The 18,824-nt window shown below is 40.6% G+C and overlaps 1 protein-coding gene across 1 annotated transcript in view; it reads left to right on the top strand.

Annotated features, from left to right (window-relative positions):
* The window catches only part of EPB41L5 (erythrocyte membrane protein band 4.1 like 5), a 108,851-nt gene that overhangs the window by 38,605 nt on the left and 51,422 nt on the right, over window positions 1-18,824 (top strand). The window contains exons 8-14 of the mRNA XM_058664187.1: window positions 1,841-1,961; window positions 2,116-2,203; window positions 7,299-7,387; window positions 9,527-9,596; window positions 13,188-13,357; window positions 14,924-15,030; window positions 16,879-16,906. Coding sequence (XP_058520170.1) covers window positions 1,841-1,961; window positions 2,116-2,203; window positions 7,299-7,387; window positions 9,527-9,596; window positions 13,188-13,357; window positions 14,924-15,030; window positions 16,879-16,906 — 673 coding nt within the window. The remainder of the gene's footprint in view (window positions 1-1,840; window positions 1,962-2,115; window positions 2,204-7,298; window positions 7,388-9,526; window positions 9,597-13,187; window positions 13,358-14,923; window positions 15,031-16,878; window positions 16,907-18,824) is intronic.

Raw genomic sequence — 18,824 nt, 5'->3', positions numbered from 1 at the left:
CTCCTGGGGTACATGGTGGCAGAAAGCTAGAATGCCAGAGAATTCACTCCAGTAACCGATGCAAGTGCTCCAGGGGCCTCTGAACAGCCCTTCTAAGTGCCCTCCTTTCACCCTCCCATCTAGGTATAGCATTATATAGCAGATTTGGTTTGATGCATCTTAGGATTGAAGAGCAACTTCCTTACTAATAATGTGAGCCTTAAAAAAAACATGTTTTAGGTGGAGGAATCCACCATGGGGGGAGGGTTAGGCGAGGGGTGGGGGGGAATCCCAGTACCTATAAAACTGTGTCACATAATACAATGTAATTAATTAAAAAAAAAAGTTTTCCAAGGTTGTGACATTAAATGATATACATACATGGTATTCAAAAGCTTCTGCACTGAAACAAGATTTCTAAATTTCACTTCCTACAAACTTTTAAGTCCGGGAAGAAAATAAAAACTGAGAAGCAGAAGACCTGTGAGAAAGAGGGAGCCAAGGCTGTCCTCATCTACTGCTTTGCTCCCCACATGGCCTTCCTTGGCTCGGGTTGAACCAGAAAATTCCAGATTTCCCATGTGAGTGGAGGGAACCCAATTCCTGGAACCTTCCTAGCTGCTGTTAGGAGCTCAGAGCTAGACTCAGGGACTAGAGCCAGATGTTCAAGCCAGACTTTCCACTATGGCTTGTGGACATCCCACCCAGCACCGTGACCAGCCAGGCCACAGTGCCTGCCGCAGACCTTTGGAAGTACCCTCTATCATGTTTTTAACATACACCGTATAAAGTACTTAATAAATGTGATGATTATTACTTATTGCTACAAGTGTTGTTTTCTTCCCCAACTTTATAAAAAAGATTTTAATTTTTAATATGAGTGATATGTTCTCTTAAAAGAATTTTCATTAAAGATTTTTAACTTTTCATTGGAAAGGCAGATTAAAAAATTTTTTATTTGTACTTTATTTTTTGTGGAAAGGCAGATTTACAGAGAGAAGGAGAGACATAGAGAAAGAGCTTCCATCTGCTGGTTCACTCCCCAAGTGGTCACAGTGACTGCAGCTGAGCTTAGCTGAAGCCAGGAGCCTTTTCTGGATCACCCATGCAGATGCAGGATCCCAAAGCTTTGGACCATCCTCTACTGCTTTCTGAGACCATAAGCAGGGAATTTGATGAGAAGTGTAGCAGCTGAAACACCAGCTGGTGCCCATATGGGATCCTGGCGCACGCAAGGCAAGAATTAGGTACTTTGCCCATCACCCTGTGCCCAGGAAATGATTTTTAAAGTATTGAAAATGGGTAGCACTATATTCCCCAATCCCACAGTTCAAGAATAACTATAGATGACTGTGCAGATGTTTGTGTGCTATTCATTTCTTTCCTTGTGGCCTTTTTCCTTAGTGTTTTTCATTAATTTTCAGTTCTTTGGAATTAATAATATTAGAAATTAGGAAGATATCTTGCAATGTTCCTAGCATTATGATGTGTGTATATTAAATTCTTTATAGGAAATGGCTAATTGTGCTTAAAGAATTCATGAATTTCTCATTCATTATTATGTCAGCAAATATTTCTCAGTGGAAATCCACAAAGTGATTTTCAAAAGCTACCCACCAAGGTGTGAGTAAATGAAGAGAATGATATTCAACTAAAAATACATGTGTAAGTTATGAGTGTGAATAGACACATTATAATTTTAAGCCAGATTTATTTTGAGGAATTCTCTGTGTTAGAATTCTTGGCAGTTTAAGAGTGTCTTTAATCCTCCTAATGATTTTTATTAGTACTGTGGATTATGAAGATAGATTCCATTGGGATTAAGTATATTCATGTTAACACAATATAACTTTGTTTATAGCTGAACTTGGTGACTATGATCTTGCAGAGCACAGTCCTGAACTTGTCTCTGAGTTCAGGTTTGTGCCTGTTCAGACGGAAGAGATGGAACTGGCTATATTTGAAAAATGGAAAGAATACAGGTACTTGGCATTTGAGTTTTTATTTTTTTGTTTTATTTTGTTTTGACTTCATCATTCATTCATCACTATCATTCATTCTGTTTCTCTCTTTGATATAGAATTTATTTTATATTATTCAAAAGTATTGTAAAAAGTATTATGTGTTATATTTCAGAGGTCAGACACCAGCACAAGCTGAAACCAATTATTTGAATAAAGCCAAATGGCTAGAAATGTATGGGGTTGACATGCACGTGGTCAAGGTAAGTTTTGTGCTGTGGCGACTTTGGGATGTTCTTTGTGTCGGGTCGTGTGGTGGGATTTACTGTATAGGGGAGCTCACAGTGGGTAGTCTTGTGTAAGATCCTTTGGATGTGTGGTAAGGAAAAAAAAAAGAAGATTAAATACTGAATGACTAGAATCTATGAGATTCGTTGTGTAAGAAGAGGAACAATCCAATTTCTAAAAAGGTACACCATGGCTCTTATATAGTTTTAGACTACTTTCTGTTCTTTTCACTTCGTAGTGTTCTGCATTATTTAAGCTGAACCAACTTCCATTCGTTTATTTTTTTAATTAGAATGAATGTATTTGAAAGGTTGGATGACACAGAGTAGGAGAGACAGTGAAAGAGATCTGTCTGCCAGTTCACTCCCCACATGATTGCGTTTGGGTAGACCAAAACCAAGAGCCAGGAGCTCCATCCAGTTCTCTTATATGGGTGGCAGAGGCCCAAATAATTGGGCAGTCTTGCAGTGCTTTCCTAGATACATAAGCAAGAAGCTGCATTAGAAGCGAAGCAGCCAGAACACAGGAGACACAGGATGCTGGTGTCATCGTGGGCAGCTTAACTGGCTTCACAACAGTGTTAGCCATCGAGTAGGTTTTATTTTTTATTGGAGAGAAGGAGAGACATAAAGATCTGTCTGCTGGTTCCCTCCCCAAGGGGCCCAACAGCCTGAGCACAGCTGATCTGAAACCAGGAGCTAGGAACCTCCTCTAGGCAGGGAACTTTAGCAGCCAGGGCATGAACCAGAGCCCACGTGGGATCCCAGCGTGTACAAGGTAAGGATTAGCCACTGGGCCACTGTGCAGGGCCCCTGAATAGGTCTTTTTAAAGTTAAGGTAATTCAAGAGGTGAAGCTGAAAATTTATAGCTTGTGTAGTGATTTAAGTTATTTCCAGTACAAGTAGCAGCATTGTTCTCAGAAAGGTTTTTTTTTCAACTTGTGGTTTAAGAGATATAAGGAACATGGAGAAGGCATTCCTTGAACAACAGCTGTCTCCCCTTATCTTTGGCTTTTCTTTTTTTTTCTGATAGTATACTCTTTATTATTATTATTATTATTATTATTACTATTATTATTATATGATACAATTCCATAGACTCTGTGATTTCCTTTATCTCCCTCCCCAAATCCCTATGTTTCACACACTGATTTTCTCTATATTATTATGATAGTATAGTTCTTCATAAACAGTCATAAGTCCATCATTGCGGGCATGGACATCGGGAGAAAGTACAGCATCCTTTTGTCAAGGTATATTTAACAGTTTCATTGTGGGGGCAAGTCCATCTTTGATCTGGAAGTAGAGATGCGTACTGCATTGTATCCTCATATCTGAACACAGTACTCTCAATTACACAGTTACTATACATCCCCCCCTTTTTTTTTAAAGATTTATTTTTTTTTTATTACAAAGTCAGATATACAGAGAGGAGGAGAGACAGAGAGGAAGATCCTCCATCCAATGTTTCACTCCCCAAGTGAGCCGCAACGGGCTGTGCACGCCGGATCCGATGTCGGGAACCAGGAACCTCCTCCGGGTCTCCCACGTGGGTGCAGGGTCCCAATGCATTGGGCCGTCCTTTACTGCTTTCCCAGGCCACAAGCAGGGAGCTGGATGGGAAGTGGAGCTACTGGGATTAGAACCGGCACCCATATGGGATCCCGGGGCTTTCAAGGCGAGGACTTTAGCCGCTATGCCACGCCGCCGGGCCCTATACATCCCCTTTAAAGTCACAAAACAAACAACAGGAAGAAAAATAGAAATTTACAATGTCATGAAATTAAATAACATGCTGCTGAATGACTAATGCATCGCTCAAGAAAGGAAGAAATCAAGAACCTTCATGCAAAAAATGATGCTTCTGTATGACCTATGATTCAGTGAAGAATTTAATATGAGGAAAAAAACTATTTTGAAGAAATGAAAATAAAAACAGAAACATCAAAATCCGTGAGATATAGTTTCCACTGATCTTTGTTGGTGAGATGTGTCTCCTGTAGGCGAAAGATAGATGGGTTTTGTTTTTTAATCCATTCTATTAATCTTTGACATTTTTCGATGATTTAAGCTATTTATGTTCAGGTTTAATATGAATAGATAGTAATTTGGACCTGTTATTTTAGCAATGGGTTTTTCATTATTTGATTTCGTCTTCTTTTGTTGCTTTATTGAGATGTTGTCTGTATTTGCCTTTGGTTTTGGTAAGTGCTACTACTTTTCTCTGTCAAAAAAGCATCTTTAACTATCATTTATATGGCAGGTTTGAAGAAGTGTATTTGAGCTTTTCTTTACTATGGAAGAATTTTATTTCCTTTTCAAAGACAAAGGAAAGTTTTGCTGGGTATGTTATTCTGGGCTGACAATTTTTTTTTCTTAGAATCTGAAATACGTTGTTCCAGTCTCTTCTGACCTGTAGAATTTCCTATGAGAGGTCAGTTATGAGTCTGATTGGTATTCTTTTATTGGTCAATTGATTTTTTTTTTTTTCACGTGCATATTTAAGGATCTTTACCTTATGTTTGATTGAAGAGAGCTTGATTATCATGTGTCATGGTGAAGATCGCTTTTGGTCAACCCTGTTGGGAGTTCTGTGCCCTCTTGTATTCTGTTTCCCAATTCTTTCTCCAGATTAAGGAAATTTTCCTCTATTATTTCACTGAATACATTTTCAAACCCAACTTCTCTTTCTGCGCCTTCTAAAACTCCCATAACTTTTATATTTGGCCTTTTAATAGGGTCCCTTAATTCTTGAATACTTCTCTTAGTTTGACTCAGTTGTTCCTCCAGCTTTCAAATTGTTGCATCACCATTGTAGAAAGGAATATCTTCCACTCATGGAGTTTTTTCTTCTGCCTCTTTCGTTCTGTTGTGGAGACTTTCCATTGAATTTTCAATTTGCTCCATTTTGTCCTTCATTTCTAATAATTCTGCTTGGTTTTGTTCCAGTGTTGTTATTTCCTGTGTGACATATTCCTTAGGTTCCTTGAACTCCTGTATGTGTTTCTCATTGTTGATAAGAAGCGTTCTAACAAGTGTTTTGAATTCTTTTTTAAATTTTGGTTTTTTTTATTATTATCATTTTATGATACAGTTTCATAGATCATGGGATTTTCCTTGTCCCCTACCCAATTTCCTCCCCCACCCACTGAGTTCCCCTATATTGTTGGTATAGTATAGTTCTTCATACACACTCATATATGCATCATTGTGGGCATGGACAGTGTCAGAGTTCAGTATCCTAGTGTCAAGATGTAGTAAACAGTTTCATTTGGGGTCCATACTGCATTGTATCCTCACATCTGGATATGGTAGTCTCCATTACACAGTTACTTTATATCCGCTTGAATGAAAAGCCACAATACAAAATCAGCAACAGGAAGAAAAATAGAAATTTACAGTGCCATGAAGTTAAATAACATGTTGCTAGATAGGAGAGTCTCCATTACAGTTACTATACATCCCCTTACATGAAAAGCCACAAAACAAAATCAACAACAGGAAGAAAAAAAAAAGAAATTAACAACACCATGAAGTTAAATAACATTCTACTGAATGAGTAATGTGTCACTGAAGAAATGAAAAAGAAAATCAAGACCCTCCTTGAAGAAAATAATGCTACTGTATGATCTCTGAGTCATTGAAGAATTTAATCAGAAGAAAGTGTTTTGAAGAGATAAAACTAACAAAAAAAAATCAAAATCCATGAGATGTAGTTTCCGCTGATCTTTGTTGGTGAAATGTGTCTCCTGTAGGCAACAAATAGATGGTTTTGTTTTTTTAACCCAGTATATTCATCTATGACGTTTGATTGATGAGGTATCCTATGTGGCTAGGTTATTGGTGGTTCTGATCTTGCTGGAACCTGCTGGCAGTTAGGTCTGAGGGTCACATGGACCTATTTTGACCTGTAGGATGCCTAAGTCAGTGTGATTTTCTCTATGGGACCAGTGCAATGCACTGAGCTTAGTGAGTTCACTTCCAGCTCAGCACATGCACAGCTCGCTTGTCTGTCCAGTCTCAAAGCCTTTGCCACACTGTACAGAATGGTACCTGATGTGCTACTGGTGGAGTTCTGGATCTGCTGTTAGTTCTGGGGGCTCTCTGGGCTATTTTGGGTGGAACCTGTAGGATACAATATCGGTGCAGTGCATTGAGTGGGCTAGAGAGGAGTTCATTCCCAGCTTAATGCACGTGTAGTCCTGTTCCACAGCCTTTGCTCTATCTCTGCCCCTGGTTGAGTCAAACAGATCAGCAGGACGGGCAGTTCTTCGCTGCATTCACCTCCTGAGCTCCCAGGGAACTCCCCTTCCCACCTGGCTGCTGGTAGAGCTCAGTTCACTGCTTGCTGACTGCTGCTGGATTATATGTTTGCTGCAACACCACACCATTGTCTGCCGCTTTCCCATGTCCGTCATTCTCCATATGCCCCTCTGCCATTGGCCTGCCCTTTCCTATTTCCTGGAATGCGCCCTCTCTCCTTCACCCTAATGATTTTTTATCTATTTGGACATGTCCTTATCTTATTCCACCATCTTGGTTCTCTATGACTCTTTTCTTTCCCAGGTCCCAGCTACCGTGGTCAGCTGTGGTAGTCTGAAGCATTAAAAGGCGGATTCCAAAAATAAACAAGCTGTTTTGAGAGACAGAGACTACTTTCAAATAACTCTGATTACAGTGTATTTTATAATGGCTTGATTTTACTATTGTATCTAATTTGTGAATTCAACTTTATGTGCATACATGTAAACATATGAATGTATGTAAATACAATGTTTATGGGGCTTGTTCCTGTCTGTGGTTGCAGAAAGCCCCTGAGGGTCTTTGATTGTGTGCCCTGTGGGTTAAGGGAACCAGTGTGCAGTGTTGTACTGGCTGCAAATACAAATATATGCATGGATTTTCTTGAGGATGTTATTTTTGATATACTGAAACATCTTTGCATATTAGTATTAGGCATATGAATATGTTATCGCAATTCAATATGAAAATAAAATTGAACAGTTGTGTGAAAATAGAACACTTGTTTTATATAAATGATACTAATATGTTTTTCACTCCTTAAATCAGGCTAGAGATGGGAATGACTATAGCTTGGGACTAACCCCCACAGGAGTCCTCGTTTTTGAAGGAGAGACCAAAATCGGCTTATTTTTTTGGTAAGCAGAGTTAAATGCCAATGATGGTACTTACCTTTTTTTTTCTTTGAAGTGTTTGTTTATTTGAAAGAGGAGAAATTCAGAAAGAGGCCTTCCATTCAGTTGCTGGATCATTTCAGAAAGGGCAGCTAAAGGGCTTGGGCTGGGCCAGGAGCCTGGAGTTCCAGCTGGGTCTCCCACATAGCTGACAGGGCTCTTACCACCTGTTCTTTCCTGCACAACTTGTACAGGTTCATTGGAAGGGAGCTGGATCTGGAGCAGAGCAGCTGGAATTTGAAACAATATCATGATTCATGGGCTTAACTGTGGTACCATGAGGGCAGCCCCTGTCATTTTATTTCTGGCAAAGGAAAGAAAACATAAGTTTGAAAATCAAAGACTTCTGAAAAGCAATTGTCACCTGTCCTATTTTAAAGATTTATTTATTTTTATTGGAAAGGCAGATTTGCAGAGAAGAGGAGAAACAAAGATCTTGTATCTGCTCATCCACTCCCCAAATGGCTGCAACAGCCCCAACGGAGCCGATCCAAAGCCAGGAGGCAGAGTTTCTCCTGGATTTCCCACAAGGGTGCAGGGTCCCAAGGCTTTGGGCCATCCTTTACTGCTTTCCCAGGCCACAAGCAGGGAGCTGGATGGGAAATGGAGCATCCAGGACATGAGCCAGCGTCCATATGGGATGCCAGGCTTGGAGGTGGTGGATTAGCCCGTTGAGCCAACTTACCAGCCTCCACCTGTACTGTTCATCCTGCCTGTGCAGAGCTAATTTCCAAACCTCTCTGTTGCCATTAGTTTCAAGGTATATCGAAATATGCCTTGGCATATTTTCCCTAGGTATTGAGGGACTGCATGGCACTGTCTTCCTCCTCCTCCTTTTTTTCATGTATCTCTCCTCTGGGTGGTTGACACCGTGGCCTGCTAGCATAGGAAGAGATGTCATGTCTGTGCTTCCGCTCCACGTTGGCTGGCTCCCTTCTCTCTGTTCTGATTTCTGTCACCCAACCTTTGAGATCTTGTTCACCTTTCATGTTTACATTGAGAGCAAGTTTGTTTTACTTGGATTATGAAGCTATTTTGGACTTTCTCATTCTGTGTGGGTTCAGAAGCCGAGACTTCGAAAGCATGTTTACGTTACTTTGTTCACATCAGAACCAGTAAGAGCTTAGCATGGATTGTGTGGATGTAAGCCAGGCATGACCTTTCACAGCAGGCCAGGAATGTAAGAGTCCTGCAGGGCCAAAGTCCAGTTGATAGCCCCATGTTTCTGTGGGGGACCTTGTTAGTGTTTGGAGTGGTGTGCTTTTCCGTGGCCACCCAGTGGATGGAGCTGGACCCTGAGTGGGAATCCCATGGCACATCCAGTGTGCCCACTGGACAGGTGAAACATACTAGGCTGACATAAAGAAAACCTTATTTATGCTTTCTCATCAGAGTGTGGGAATTAGTTATTCTGTCTGGCACTTGCAAGCAGTATGTACATGTTTGTTAGAAAAATAAATGCTACTGCCTTCCCCCTCTCCAAATATTGTTATTTACTTATGACTTAACTGTTTTAGTATAGCTCTTAGAAGCAAGTCATGTTCATAGTTCCTTCATACAACTTACAATGAAAGATTAGTGGGAGGGAGAATCACATTGTCTGGAGATCGACAGTTTGTGAAAGGACACAGTTCAAATGTGGCAGGTAGTATAGAATTTTGGTACAGGAATGTGCTATGAAGTGAAGCTTAATTTTTTTAAATATGTATTTCATTACACTAAAATCACTATAGGAAGTCAAGGTAAAGATTCTAGGCATTAGTGATGTCTGTTATTAAAGGCCTGCTATTCTTTGCTGTATGCAGGTATTTTACCAAGGCTGGAGAATCTTGTGTGACTTAACTAGGATCTGCAAAATACTCAAATTTCTTTTAATTTTTAAAAATATTTTTAGTGTCAAATGTATGTACAATATCAGCTTTTTCAGAAATTGGCTTTGGAATGATGCATATTCCTGTTTTCTCTTAGAGGCTTTTTTTGATAGAGCAAGTTAAGTTTCAGGCTTTAAGTGACGAAATGTGCTTCAAGTAAAAGTTTTTTTTTTTTTTTTAAATGTAGAGGATATTTATTTTTAGTCTGACTATTGGTCTCATGTTGTTGTAGGCCCAAGATAACCAGATTGGATTTCAAGAAGAATAAATTAACATTGGTGGTTGTAGAAGATGATGATCAGGTACGAATTGTCTTGTGTTACTTGTTTAACAATGGTTATATTATATGGTAAGTTAACATCTTTCAAAGGGGGAATTTGTCTTGTTGTTTTAGAGAGCCATGAAGCAAAAGCTTACTGTATAATATTTTTTATTTATCTATTTTTAATTCTTCTTTAGTTAATTTTTTATTTATTTGGAAGATAGCTAGTTGAATGTATAAATGCCCTCAACAGCTGGAGATGAAACCATAGGTTAAAGCCAGGAGCCAAGAACCCAATTCGAGTTTCCTGCCCGGGTAACAGGGACCCAGGTACTTGTTGCCTGCAGGAAGTTAAACCTGGAAGCAGCTGGCACTTGAATGCAGACACTGGTATAGCGTGGAGGTGTCCTAGGATCATTTCCTGATTCAAGGCACACTGTCGTAAAAATAGAGTTTTCTGCCTTTAAGATTAAGGGCAAGGGACTACAATGCCTAGGGCTGGACCACGTGAAAACCAGGTGCTTGCAACTCTGTCCAGGTCTCCTGCATGGGTGACAGCGGACCAAGGTCTGGGGCCGTCTTCTGCCTTCACAGATAGCTGGATTGGAAGCAGAGTATCTCGCATTCCTGTATGGGATGCTGGTGTTACAAGGGATGACTTAACTTGTGCGTGGCGACAGTGGCCCCTGTAGCCTGATTGTACATCTGGAATAATGCTTCTGTCTGCCAGTGAGTGCATATTAGGGCATACATTTCAGATGAATAAGACAAATTAGGCAACAGGCTAATTGTTGGCTGAATCTTGTGGTTTGATACAGGTGTTCAGATTTTTCTTCATGTTTAAATATTCTTATGATGGAAACTAAAGAGATTTAAAGAGATGCTGCTTCTTAATTTTCCTTTCCTACATATATTACTGTTGTACTTTATCACTTTCAAAAGTACTGCCTGTGTTACTCTGCTAGCTTTTGTGAATGCAGGCCAAGTTTTACATATCTGTAGTCTGTTTTTTCTACTCACTGTTAGCATTAGCAGTGGGGATATATTCCTTGGTTGTGCCAGCATGAAGTGTGGCAAGCAGTAGGAAAAAGTAAAAATGACTTTTAATGAAACTTTACCACGATTGGATTCTGGTTTTCATAAATGCTTATAACAATGGAATATTTCTTCTTCTTCTTTTTTTTTTTTTTTTAAAAAAAACATGGTTGTTAACCTCTGGTCATGTTTGTTTATTCTTGCATTTCTTCTTGGTGTTTCATCTTCTTTCCTGTTGGTCTGATAAAGGTGCTGCATGAAAATGTCACCGTAAATTCCAACATAAATATCAGCAAATAAAAAGCTGAGATCAGTTGAATATTACTCTGCTTCAAGATAGTAGCCCTCTAATGATTTGCCATGGTTATTCTGGCTGTGTGAGGATCTGATTGAGATATAATAACTGGATAAAATATATGACATGAACACCGTATGGTAACTGGATCTTAAAGATTCCTTTATTTAAAGAGTCTTTCAAACTCTTGCATACTGGTGTTAGACTAGTTACTTTTCTCTAATAGGGGCACCTCTGTTGGAAAGCGGTCTTTGAGTTCACACATTAGGTCAGTGTTAGTGGAATATAGTTTCTCAGAAGCTTGCATGTATTGGCTTGCTGCTGCTTGCTGGGAGTCAGTGCTTAACAGCCAGTCAGTCTAAAGAGGTGCTGAATGCTTATGTGCTTGGTACAGTGCAAGGCGTTTTACTTGTCAGGGTGAATGAGGAAAAGTCCTGTTCTCAGAGAAGTTTTAGTGTTGTGGAGTAAGTGGATAAGCTATCACAAGGGTCTCACCAGCAGCATTTAATCGATATGTTGAGCCCTGTAGGCATAAAGCTCAGCATCATTTATACAATATAAAGCCGCAGCCATATTTTTAGCATCCCAGGAAAGCTCTGGAGAAGAAAATGCATATAATAAGTGACTGTTCCGTACACTAGTGTTTTATGTCTGGATTTTTAAGGCTACAACAGTATTTTGTTTAGAGAAAAGTTTGTGGAGCTTTCAGACTGTGATTGTTTCTTCAGAATGATGCAGCTTTGCATGATTTTCTTTCTTTTGTGGTTTCCTAAATATTTATTTTTTTTACAAAGTAAAGGAGAGAGGAGGGGAGATAAGATGGCTGATGGTACTGTTTGTTAGGTTCTGTCTTAAATACGTTGTTTGCTTAGGTAGAAAGACCTTTCAGAGTTGTTTGTATCTTTGGGTGAGGCTCTGAATTTTTCTTGTAAAAAAACGAAACAAAACAAAAAAACACCCAGGCTGTCCGCCTCACTGTGTGCTAGTGTGGGAAGCTGGGACGCTGTGGAAGAGACATCTGGTCTCTGTCTTCATGGAGCTCATTGGACATTGAGTGTTGATGTCAAGTCAGAATGTATTTTTGCTGTATAATTTGGCCTCTTCATTTCAAGGACTTTGAAAAGATGCCTGCCATGAATTGGCTGGCATACAAGAGTGTCAGAAATGTATATTTTTTTAATGAAAGCCTAAAAACAGCTGGACTGAATCAACTACATTTCTGCATGTAAATTTTAGTAATCTACATACACATTTATTTACAAGATTTAAAAATTGAAAATACAAAAAGGCATAAGTGACAAAAAAAAAGGCCATACTTTTAGTTTTCTTTCATGTGAGTCACCAGTGTCATATATTTCAACAATTTAAAGACCTGTACATTTGAAGCTTTTAAATGTCCCTGAGAAGATTGGCGTGTGTCCTACATAAGTGGTGGTAGCTTAAAATCATGTTAGGTGAGAGGTTGTGATGTAGTCAGCACTGATAGAGAGCATGAAAATGGCCCCGCAAGTTGGGTTGGGTTGCATTCATTGCTAGTGTTGCAGGTCTTTAGTTTCAGATGGCATTAGGATGGTGGCACTGTGATTCGGCACTGAAGTGTGTTCTACCATGAGGACAGAAGGAACACTCAGATCTCTGAATGTGGCACTAGCAGAGTGCATTCATGTTACTGGAGAATGACTGAACATTTCAATTTTCTCTCACAGCAGCAGCCTCCTGTGGAACTTACATATTTGGTCTCACCTACTTTGCCCTCCACCCTAAACTGTTTAGTCAAAAAAAGTACAGTAAACTATCCACCAAATCTGTGTCCCTGATAAAGTGTGAGGAGCACTATTTAAAGTTTTTTTTTTTTTAATAGAATTTATTTGAGAGGTAGATTTACAAGGTAGAGGAGAGGTAAAGAAGGTCTTTCATCCACTCCCCAAGTGGCCACATGGCCAGAACTGACCTGAGCTTCCTCCAGGTCTCCCACGTCTGTGCAGGAGCCTGAGGACTTGAGCCATCCACTGCTGCTTTTCCAGGCCGTAAGCAGGGAGCTGGATGGGAAGTGGAGCAGCCAGGACATGAGCTTGTTCCCGTAAAAGATGCTGGAGCCAGATGGTGGAGAGTTAGCATGCTGTATCACCACGCTGGTCCCTATTTAGTCATAAGGTGTCTCAGTTGCTGGAAGCAAACTAGGTACTTTCTTATTTGCAGCTTGATATTACTGTGGTTGTATTTGGGTCTTGGAATTATGATACAGGACTGTTTGATCTGATGACTGTACCCCCCCTTCACTCTTTTCCATCCTTTGCTCAGGGTAAAGAGCAGGAGCACACGTTTGTCTTTAGACTGGATCATCCCAAAGCGTGCAAGCATTTGTGGAAGTGCGCTGTGGAGCACCATGCCTTCTTCCGCCTCCGTGGCCCCGTGCAAAAGAGTTCTCACCGGTCGGGCTTCATTCGACTGGGATCACGATTTAGATACAGGTTGGTTTTTATTTTAATTTTAGATTGACTTATTTACGTGACAGGGTGTGTGTTTGTGTGTGTGAGAGAGAGAGAGAAATAGAGAGCGCTCTTCTATCTGGGCTTTACTCTCCAAATGGCTGAGACCGAAGCCAGGAGACTTGAACTTCACCTGGGTGTCCTGCATATGTGGAATTTATGTTTTTGGACAGCTGGATTGGCAGCGGAGTAGCCAGGAATTGACCCAGCGCTTTGGTACAGGATGCTGGTATCTCAGTCAGCAGCTTGTTCTGTTGGGCCATAATGCTGGGTCCTGAATGCAAGTTAATTTTAACAGTTGCTTTCTGTATTTTCCATTCTCACATAGACACCCCAAAAGCCAACCCTCTCATTTTCAGGTGTGAAAATTAAGGGCTGCAGACATGTGTTTTGCCAAAGTCCTCAGTTGGCCAAAATTAAAAAGATGTGGTGGTATTGTTGATTGTCATTTCTTGTAAAGATGGAAAAATGTAGCAACTGTGTAATGGATTTTGTGTCCTACTTTATCTTTGTATTGACCAACTCCTAATTTAAGTATGTCTAACAAGTCATCGATTTTCCATCTGGTGTCTGCATACCAAATAGAAAGGCATCTTGCACTGAGTGTGATGTTAATCTGATTGATGTTTATGATTCTTTATAAACCTGAAGTTCCATTGTTCTTTCAAATAAATAAATAAGTAACCAAATCTCTCATTATCCGTTCAAAGAGACAGACAGAATCTTGCATATGCTAGTTGACTTCCCAAACGGCTACAGCAGCCAAATCTGGACCAGCTGAAGCTGGGAGCTAGGACCTCCATCCAGGGTAGCAGGGGCCTGAGTACTTGGACCATCTTCTGCTGCCTTCAAGGTAGTAGGGAGCTGGATAGGAAGTGGAACAGGTGGGTTCAAAATGATGTTCCGGTACAGGATGCTGGGGTGGCTGTGGTGGCTTCCTCACTGCACCATAATGCTGGCCCCGGTTACATTGTTCTTACCAACTACTGGTTTGTTTGTCATGAGTCAGAAATGTGTTTACATCATGATGGATTATTGGTATTGAATTGTCAGCAAGGCCTGGAACTTCTCATGGTTGAAAGAAGTGGATGGTTCCAAAGATGTGGCTGATCAATTGTTTAAAGTTCATGGAAGAGAACTTGTATTGTACCTGTGTTAAGAGTAGGGAGGCATTCTCTTAAAATACTTTTTTAAAGAAGTATTTCATCAAAATTATTCTGAACAGTATGTCACAATTAGGAAAATAGACTGAAAATTTTGTGTGGTTTCTGTTGAGGGATGTGAATGAGGAAGAAGAGGCCCATAAAAGCACAGCTGCTCCACAGTTCACAGAGTCTTAGGGATGTGCAAGGGGAAAACCAATATCACCTCCTGCATGTTTCTGAAGCCAAGAGAAAAAGGGATCTGGTATAGACCTCACACTGCATGAGTTTTAAGAGGGATGAATGTTTTACAGAGAACCCACATGCAAACTGTGCCTTATTTATGTGCACATCTTGTTACCATAGGTCCTAACTCATTCTTGTTGCTATACCTCGTTTATTTTAGTGGGAAAACGGAGTATCAGACCACAAAAACCAGCAAAGCAAGAAGATCCACATCCTTTGAAAGGAGGCCCAGCAAACGATATTCTCGACGAACTCTGCAAATGAAAGGTGACATGCGGGCTGTTCTGCCCTGACAGCTGAGCACGAGCTGCTCTGGTAGGCTTGGGAGGAGGATACACTGACTGTCCTTCGTTATAGCCGGGCACCCAGAGTTCACATCTGGTATAGTCAGTCTCATAAAATAACCTGGGGGAAATGGCTGCTGCCATTAGCTGACATGAAACCTGCTGTTGATCCTAGCCCAGATGGTGTCTGAGGTTGTGTTTAGATGTTGCTTTGAGCAGGCATTGAATATTCTAGCATTTCTCCAGACAGCACTCACTCCTCTCCCTTTTATTAACTCCTGTACAGAATTTGTTCCGTTCTAGTTTCTTGAAGCAACAAGTCAACATTTGCCACCATGATGTCTGGCAAGCTGGCTGGTTGTAACATCTCCAGCACCACCTTTACCTCTCATACTTATTCTTGTAGTAAGCACTTTTTAAGACAACTTCTTAGCAAGTCCTAACTCAAGATGAAGAGAGGACTCCTTTTTAAAGTTATAGCTCAACCCTCTACCTCCCAGTTGCCTGTTAGTGAAGATGGGTGGAATTCTTTCCTTTTCCGGGATCCTGGCCTTCACACTTTGCTATTGCATGCAAAGATTCAACCTCCAGAGTGCTAGTCTTTCCTGTGTGGATTTTACCAAAATGCAGCTGGTGGCCCCATGGCAGGTGGCCAATGGGAAAACTCTCTCTTTTTGACTAACATCTCATAACAAAGCATCTCAGTTCCCTCAGAGATGATGCCATGTGATGAATAGATTTTAAGTAAAATTTATCTCCTATGTTATAACATTAACATATAATTGTAATGCTGACCATTATGCTTAGTGGAATAAGCCAGTCTTAGAAAAACAGATACCATATACTTCCTCTGATATGTGGCAGCTAACATAGAACACACAGAAAGGGCAGAAATGAAACCCTCACTTTGGTATATGACTGTCGATTTTAGTTCATATTTATACTGCAGTGGAAATGTGGTCTTGCAGTCTTCTTACTTTGTACTTGTTGAATATTATGATTAGCAGCAAATTAAGCCTAGGAGTATAGAGTAAATTAAAATTGTGTCTATGTAAATAGTGTTAGAGCAGGGAAGGGAGAGAGGGTACTAGGGGAGCAGGGAAAAGAGAAATGTGGGCGTGACTGTCTTCTTGAAGTTAACTAACCTGTGGGACAGTTAACATCTGTTCTCTTCATATTAATGAAAAAACAAAGGGAACCCTGTTAGCCAGTGTCTTAATATTTGGTCACCAGTATATACCATTCATAAACATCCAAATTCATAAATATTGCTTGCTATTTAAGCTACCTCAATTATATAAGAAATAGCATGTTTTACTTTGACGGGGTAAAGCTTGTGATGGGTTTCAGTCTGAATTTGTATTAATACAAATTGAATTTTAAGTGTGTTTAGTGTCAGGGGCAACACTGGAATCCAAATAAATATAGATTCCATCATCAAATGTTTCATAGTAGTGATTTTTCTTAAACTACTGACAATTCACTATTTTTGGTGTTACCATGAATTAAACATGTCAGTGAAGCCATTCAAATTTCTGATGGCTTAAAACTTGTTTCTTGCTTTCCACCTAAGGTGAGTCAGAATCAGTCAGCTTGTGCTGGCAGACTTGCAGGTGGCTCTTTTAAAAAGAAAACTATGTTCTTGTTGCCTCATTTAAAAAAAATAAATAAAAATTGACATCATTGGCTCCAGAAGTAGTATAAACTCCCGAACACTTTTGTAAAGAGGTTTTACATCTCTCGCTTGTAAAGCAACTAATCAGGATTTTGCTTTGATGAGTTTGTCATATAAGATGAGACTAATGAAATGTTATCTTTTTTCTTTTGACAGCAGATACAGCAAAATCTGAAGTGTTCAGGTGAGTAATGTAACTTAGGAACTGACAGGAAATGTTTGGAATTATGGAGCTGTTATTAATTTCAACTGTTGCTTAATTAGGTTCCATACGTTTTGGCAGGGTTTATTTTCTGGTATCTTGTGCTTTCTCTTTTGACGTATTGGTTACTTCGGAGTGTGTGATTTAATTAACATACTCTTGTGAATGTCTTAGATTATTTTGTTCTGGTTCTATTCTGTGGTGGTTAGATGAGGCACTTTGTGGCATCTGGTTTCCCATTTCTGCATTCATGTTAACAGTTAATGGCCATGGTGCTGTGTGCAGCCCCACATGGTGCGTGCCATTTCGGCCGTGGCTCTGGGTTAGTCTCCCAAGTGTTCATGGAAGGATCTGAGCTAAGACTAGCTTAGAGTCTTTGTCAATTTCTCTGTCTCAAGCTTCTTTAGAAGATATTGGTTTCTAGGGGCCCGGCGGCATGGCCTAGCAGCTAAAGTCCTCGCCTTGAAAGCCCCTGGATCCCATATGGGCGCCGGTTTTAATCCCGGCAGCTCCACTTCCTATCCAGCTCCCTGCTTGTGGCCTGGGAGGGCAGTTGAGGACGGCCCAAAGCTTTGGGACCCTGCACCTGCGTGGGAGACCCGGAAGAGGTTCCAGGTTCCCGGCATCGGATCCGGCGCAGCACCAGCCCGTTGCAGCTCACTTGGGGAGTGAAACATCGGACGGAAGATCTTCCTCTCTGTCTCTCCTCCTCTCTGTATATCTGGCTTTCCAATAATAATAAATCTAAAAAAAAAAGAAAAAGAAGATATTGGTTTCTTTTCTGTACCGAGTCTGACCCGGCTCACCTTGATCTTGGAACGCTGTTAAAGTCCAGGCTGTGATTAGTGGCTTCAAAACCCTCAGTCTGCCCTGATCTGTCAGTTGGCTGTTACCTATCAATAGAGAGAGAGAGCAGGAAGAGCACAAGGAAATCTGTCCATGGGGAAGTGTTCATTTGGTTACAAAGTCAGGTATGCCTTTTCTGGATTGTACACTGTTAACTTTCCCTGGGGTTATTTATAAGCCATGCTTTTTAAGAAAAATGGCAGACATGTTAAAGCTGCTGTGTGTTTTTAAAATTTTTTGTGTTTGCTCACTTAATGAGTCATGGCTGCTTTCCTCCAAGGAAGGTTAGGGCCGAGTGTTAGAGCCCCAAGTGAGGTGTGAATACCCAGGGAAGTTAGCAGAAAGGCAAACAAAATGTTGAAGCTGTGATATGAGGTCCTCCCTAACTAGTTTGAAATTCTCATTTCAGTCAGAAAGTAGATGTAAATGTATAGTCTCAGATCAAGAATTAAGATTAACTTCATTTTTTTTGAAGATATGTTTTATTGGAAAGAGATTTACAGAGAGGAGATACAGAGAGAAAGATCTCTGTCTGCTGGTTCACTCCCTGAAATGGCCACAATTGCTGGAGCCGAGCTAATCTGAAGCCAGGAGCTTTTTCAGGGTCTCCCGTGAGAGTGCAGGGACCCAAGGCATTGGGCCATCTTCTGCTGATTCCCAAGCCATTAGTAGGGAGCTGGATGGGAAGTGAGGCAGCCACGATACAGAACTGCTCCCATATGAGATGCCAGGGTTTCGAGGTAGAGGATTAGCCAGTGCTGGCCCCAACATCACCTTAATTTTTTAAAATGGCCCCACCCACCTCGGATTAACTTAATTTTAATGGCTAAATGTTACTGTCTTTTCCTTAGTGATGCATTTGGCTCTGAAAAACACAGAGGACAGAGGAGTAACTTGTTATTGCTTACGTTTTTAGGAATACGGTCTGGGCAAAGAGGGTGAGAGAGCACTGGCTCCCCTGGGGGTTAATGAGCGGCACTGACACCCAGGCTTAGAGACCTGAAGCAGGTCTTATGTGCAGGGCCCTCTCATGCCTGCTGGGAACTTATGTTTG

Source organism: Ochotona princeps, chromosome 5 (assembly GCF_030435755.1).
Source record: "Ochotona princeps isolate mOchPri1 chromosome 5, mOchPri1.hap1, whole genome shotgun sequence".
Classification (NCBI taxonomy): Eukaryota; Metazoa; Chordata; class Mammalia; order Lagomorpha; family Ochotonidae; genus Ochotona; species Ochotona princeps.
The sequence above is the reverse complement of the archived record's forward strand: the minus strand, read 5'-3'. Positions and strand labels throughout refer to the sequence as shown.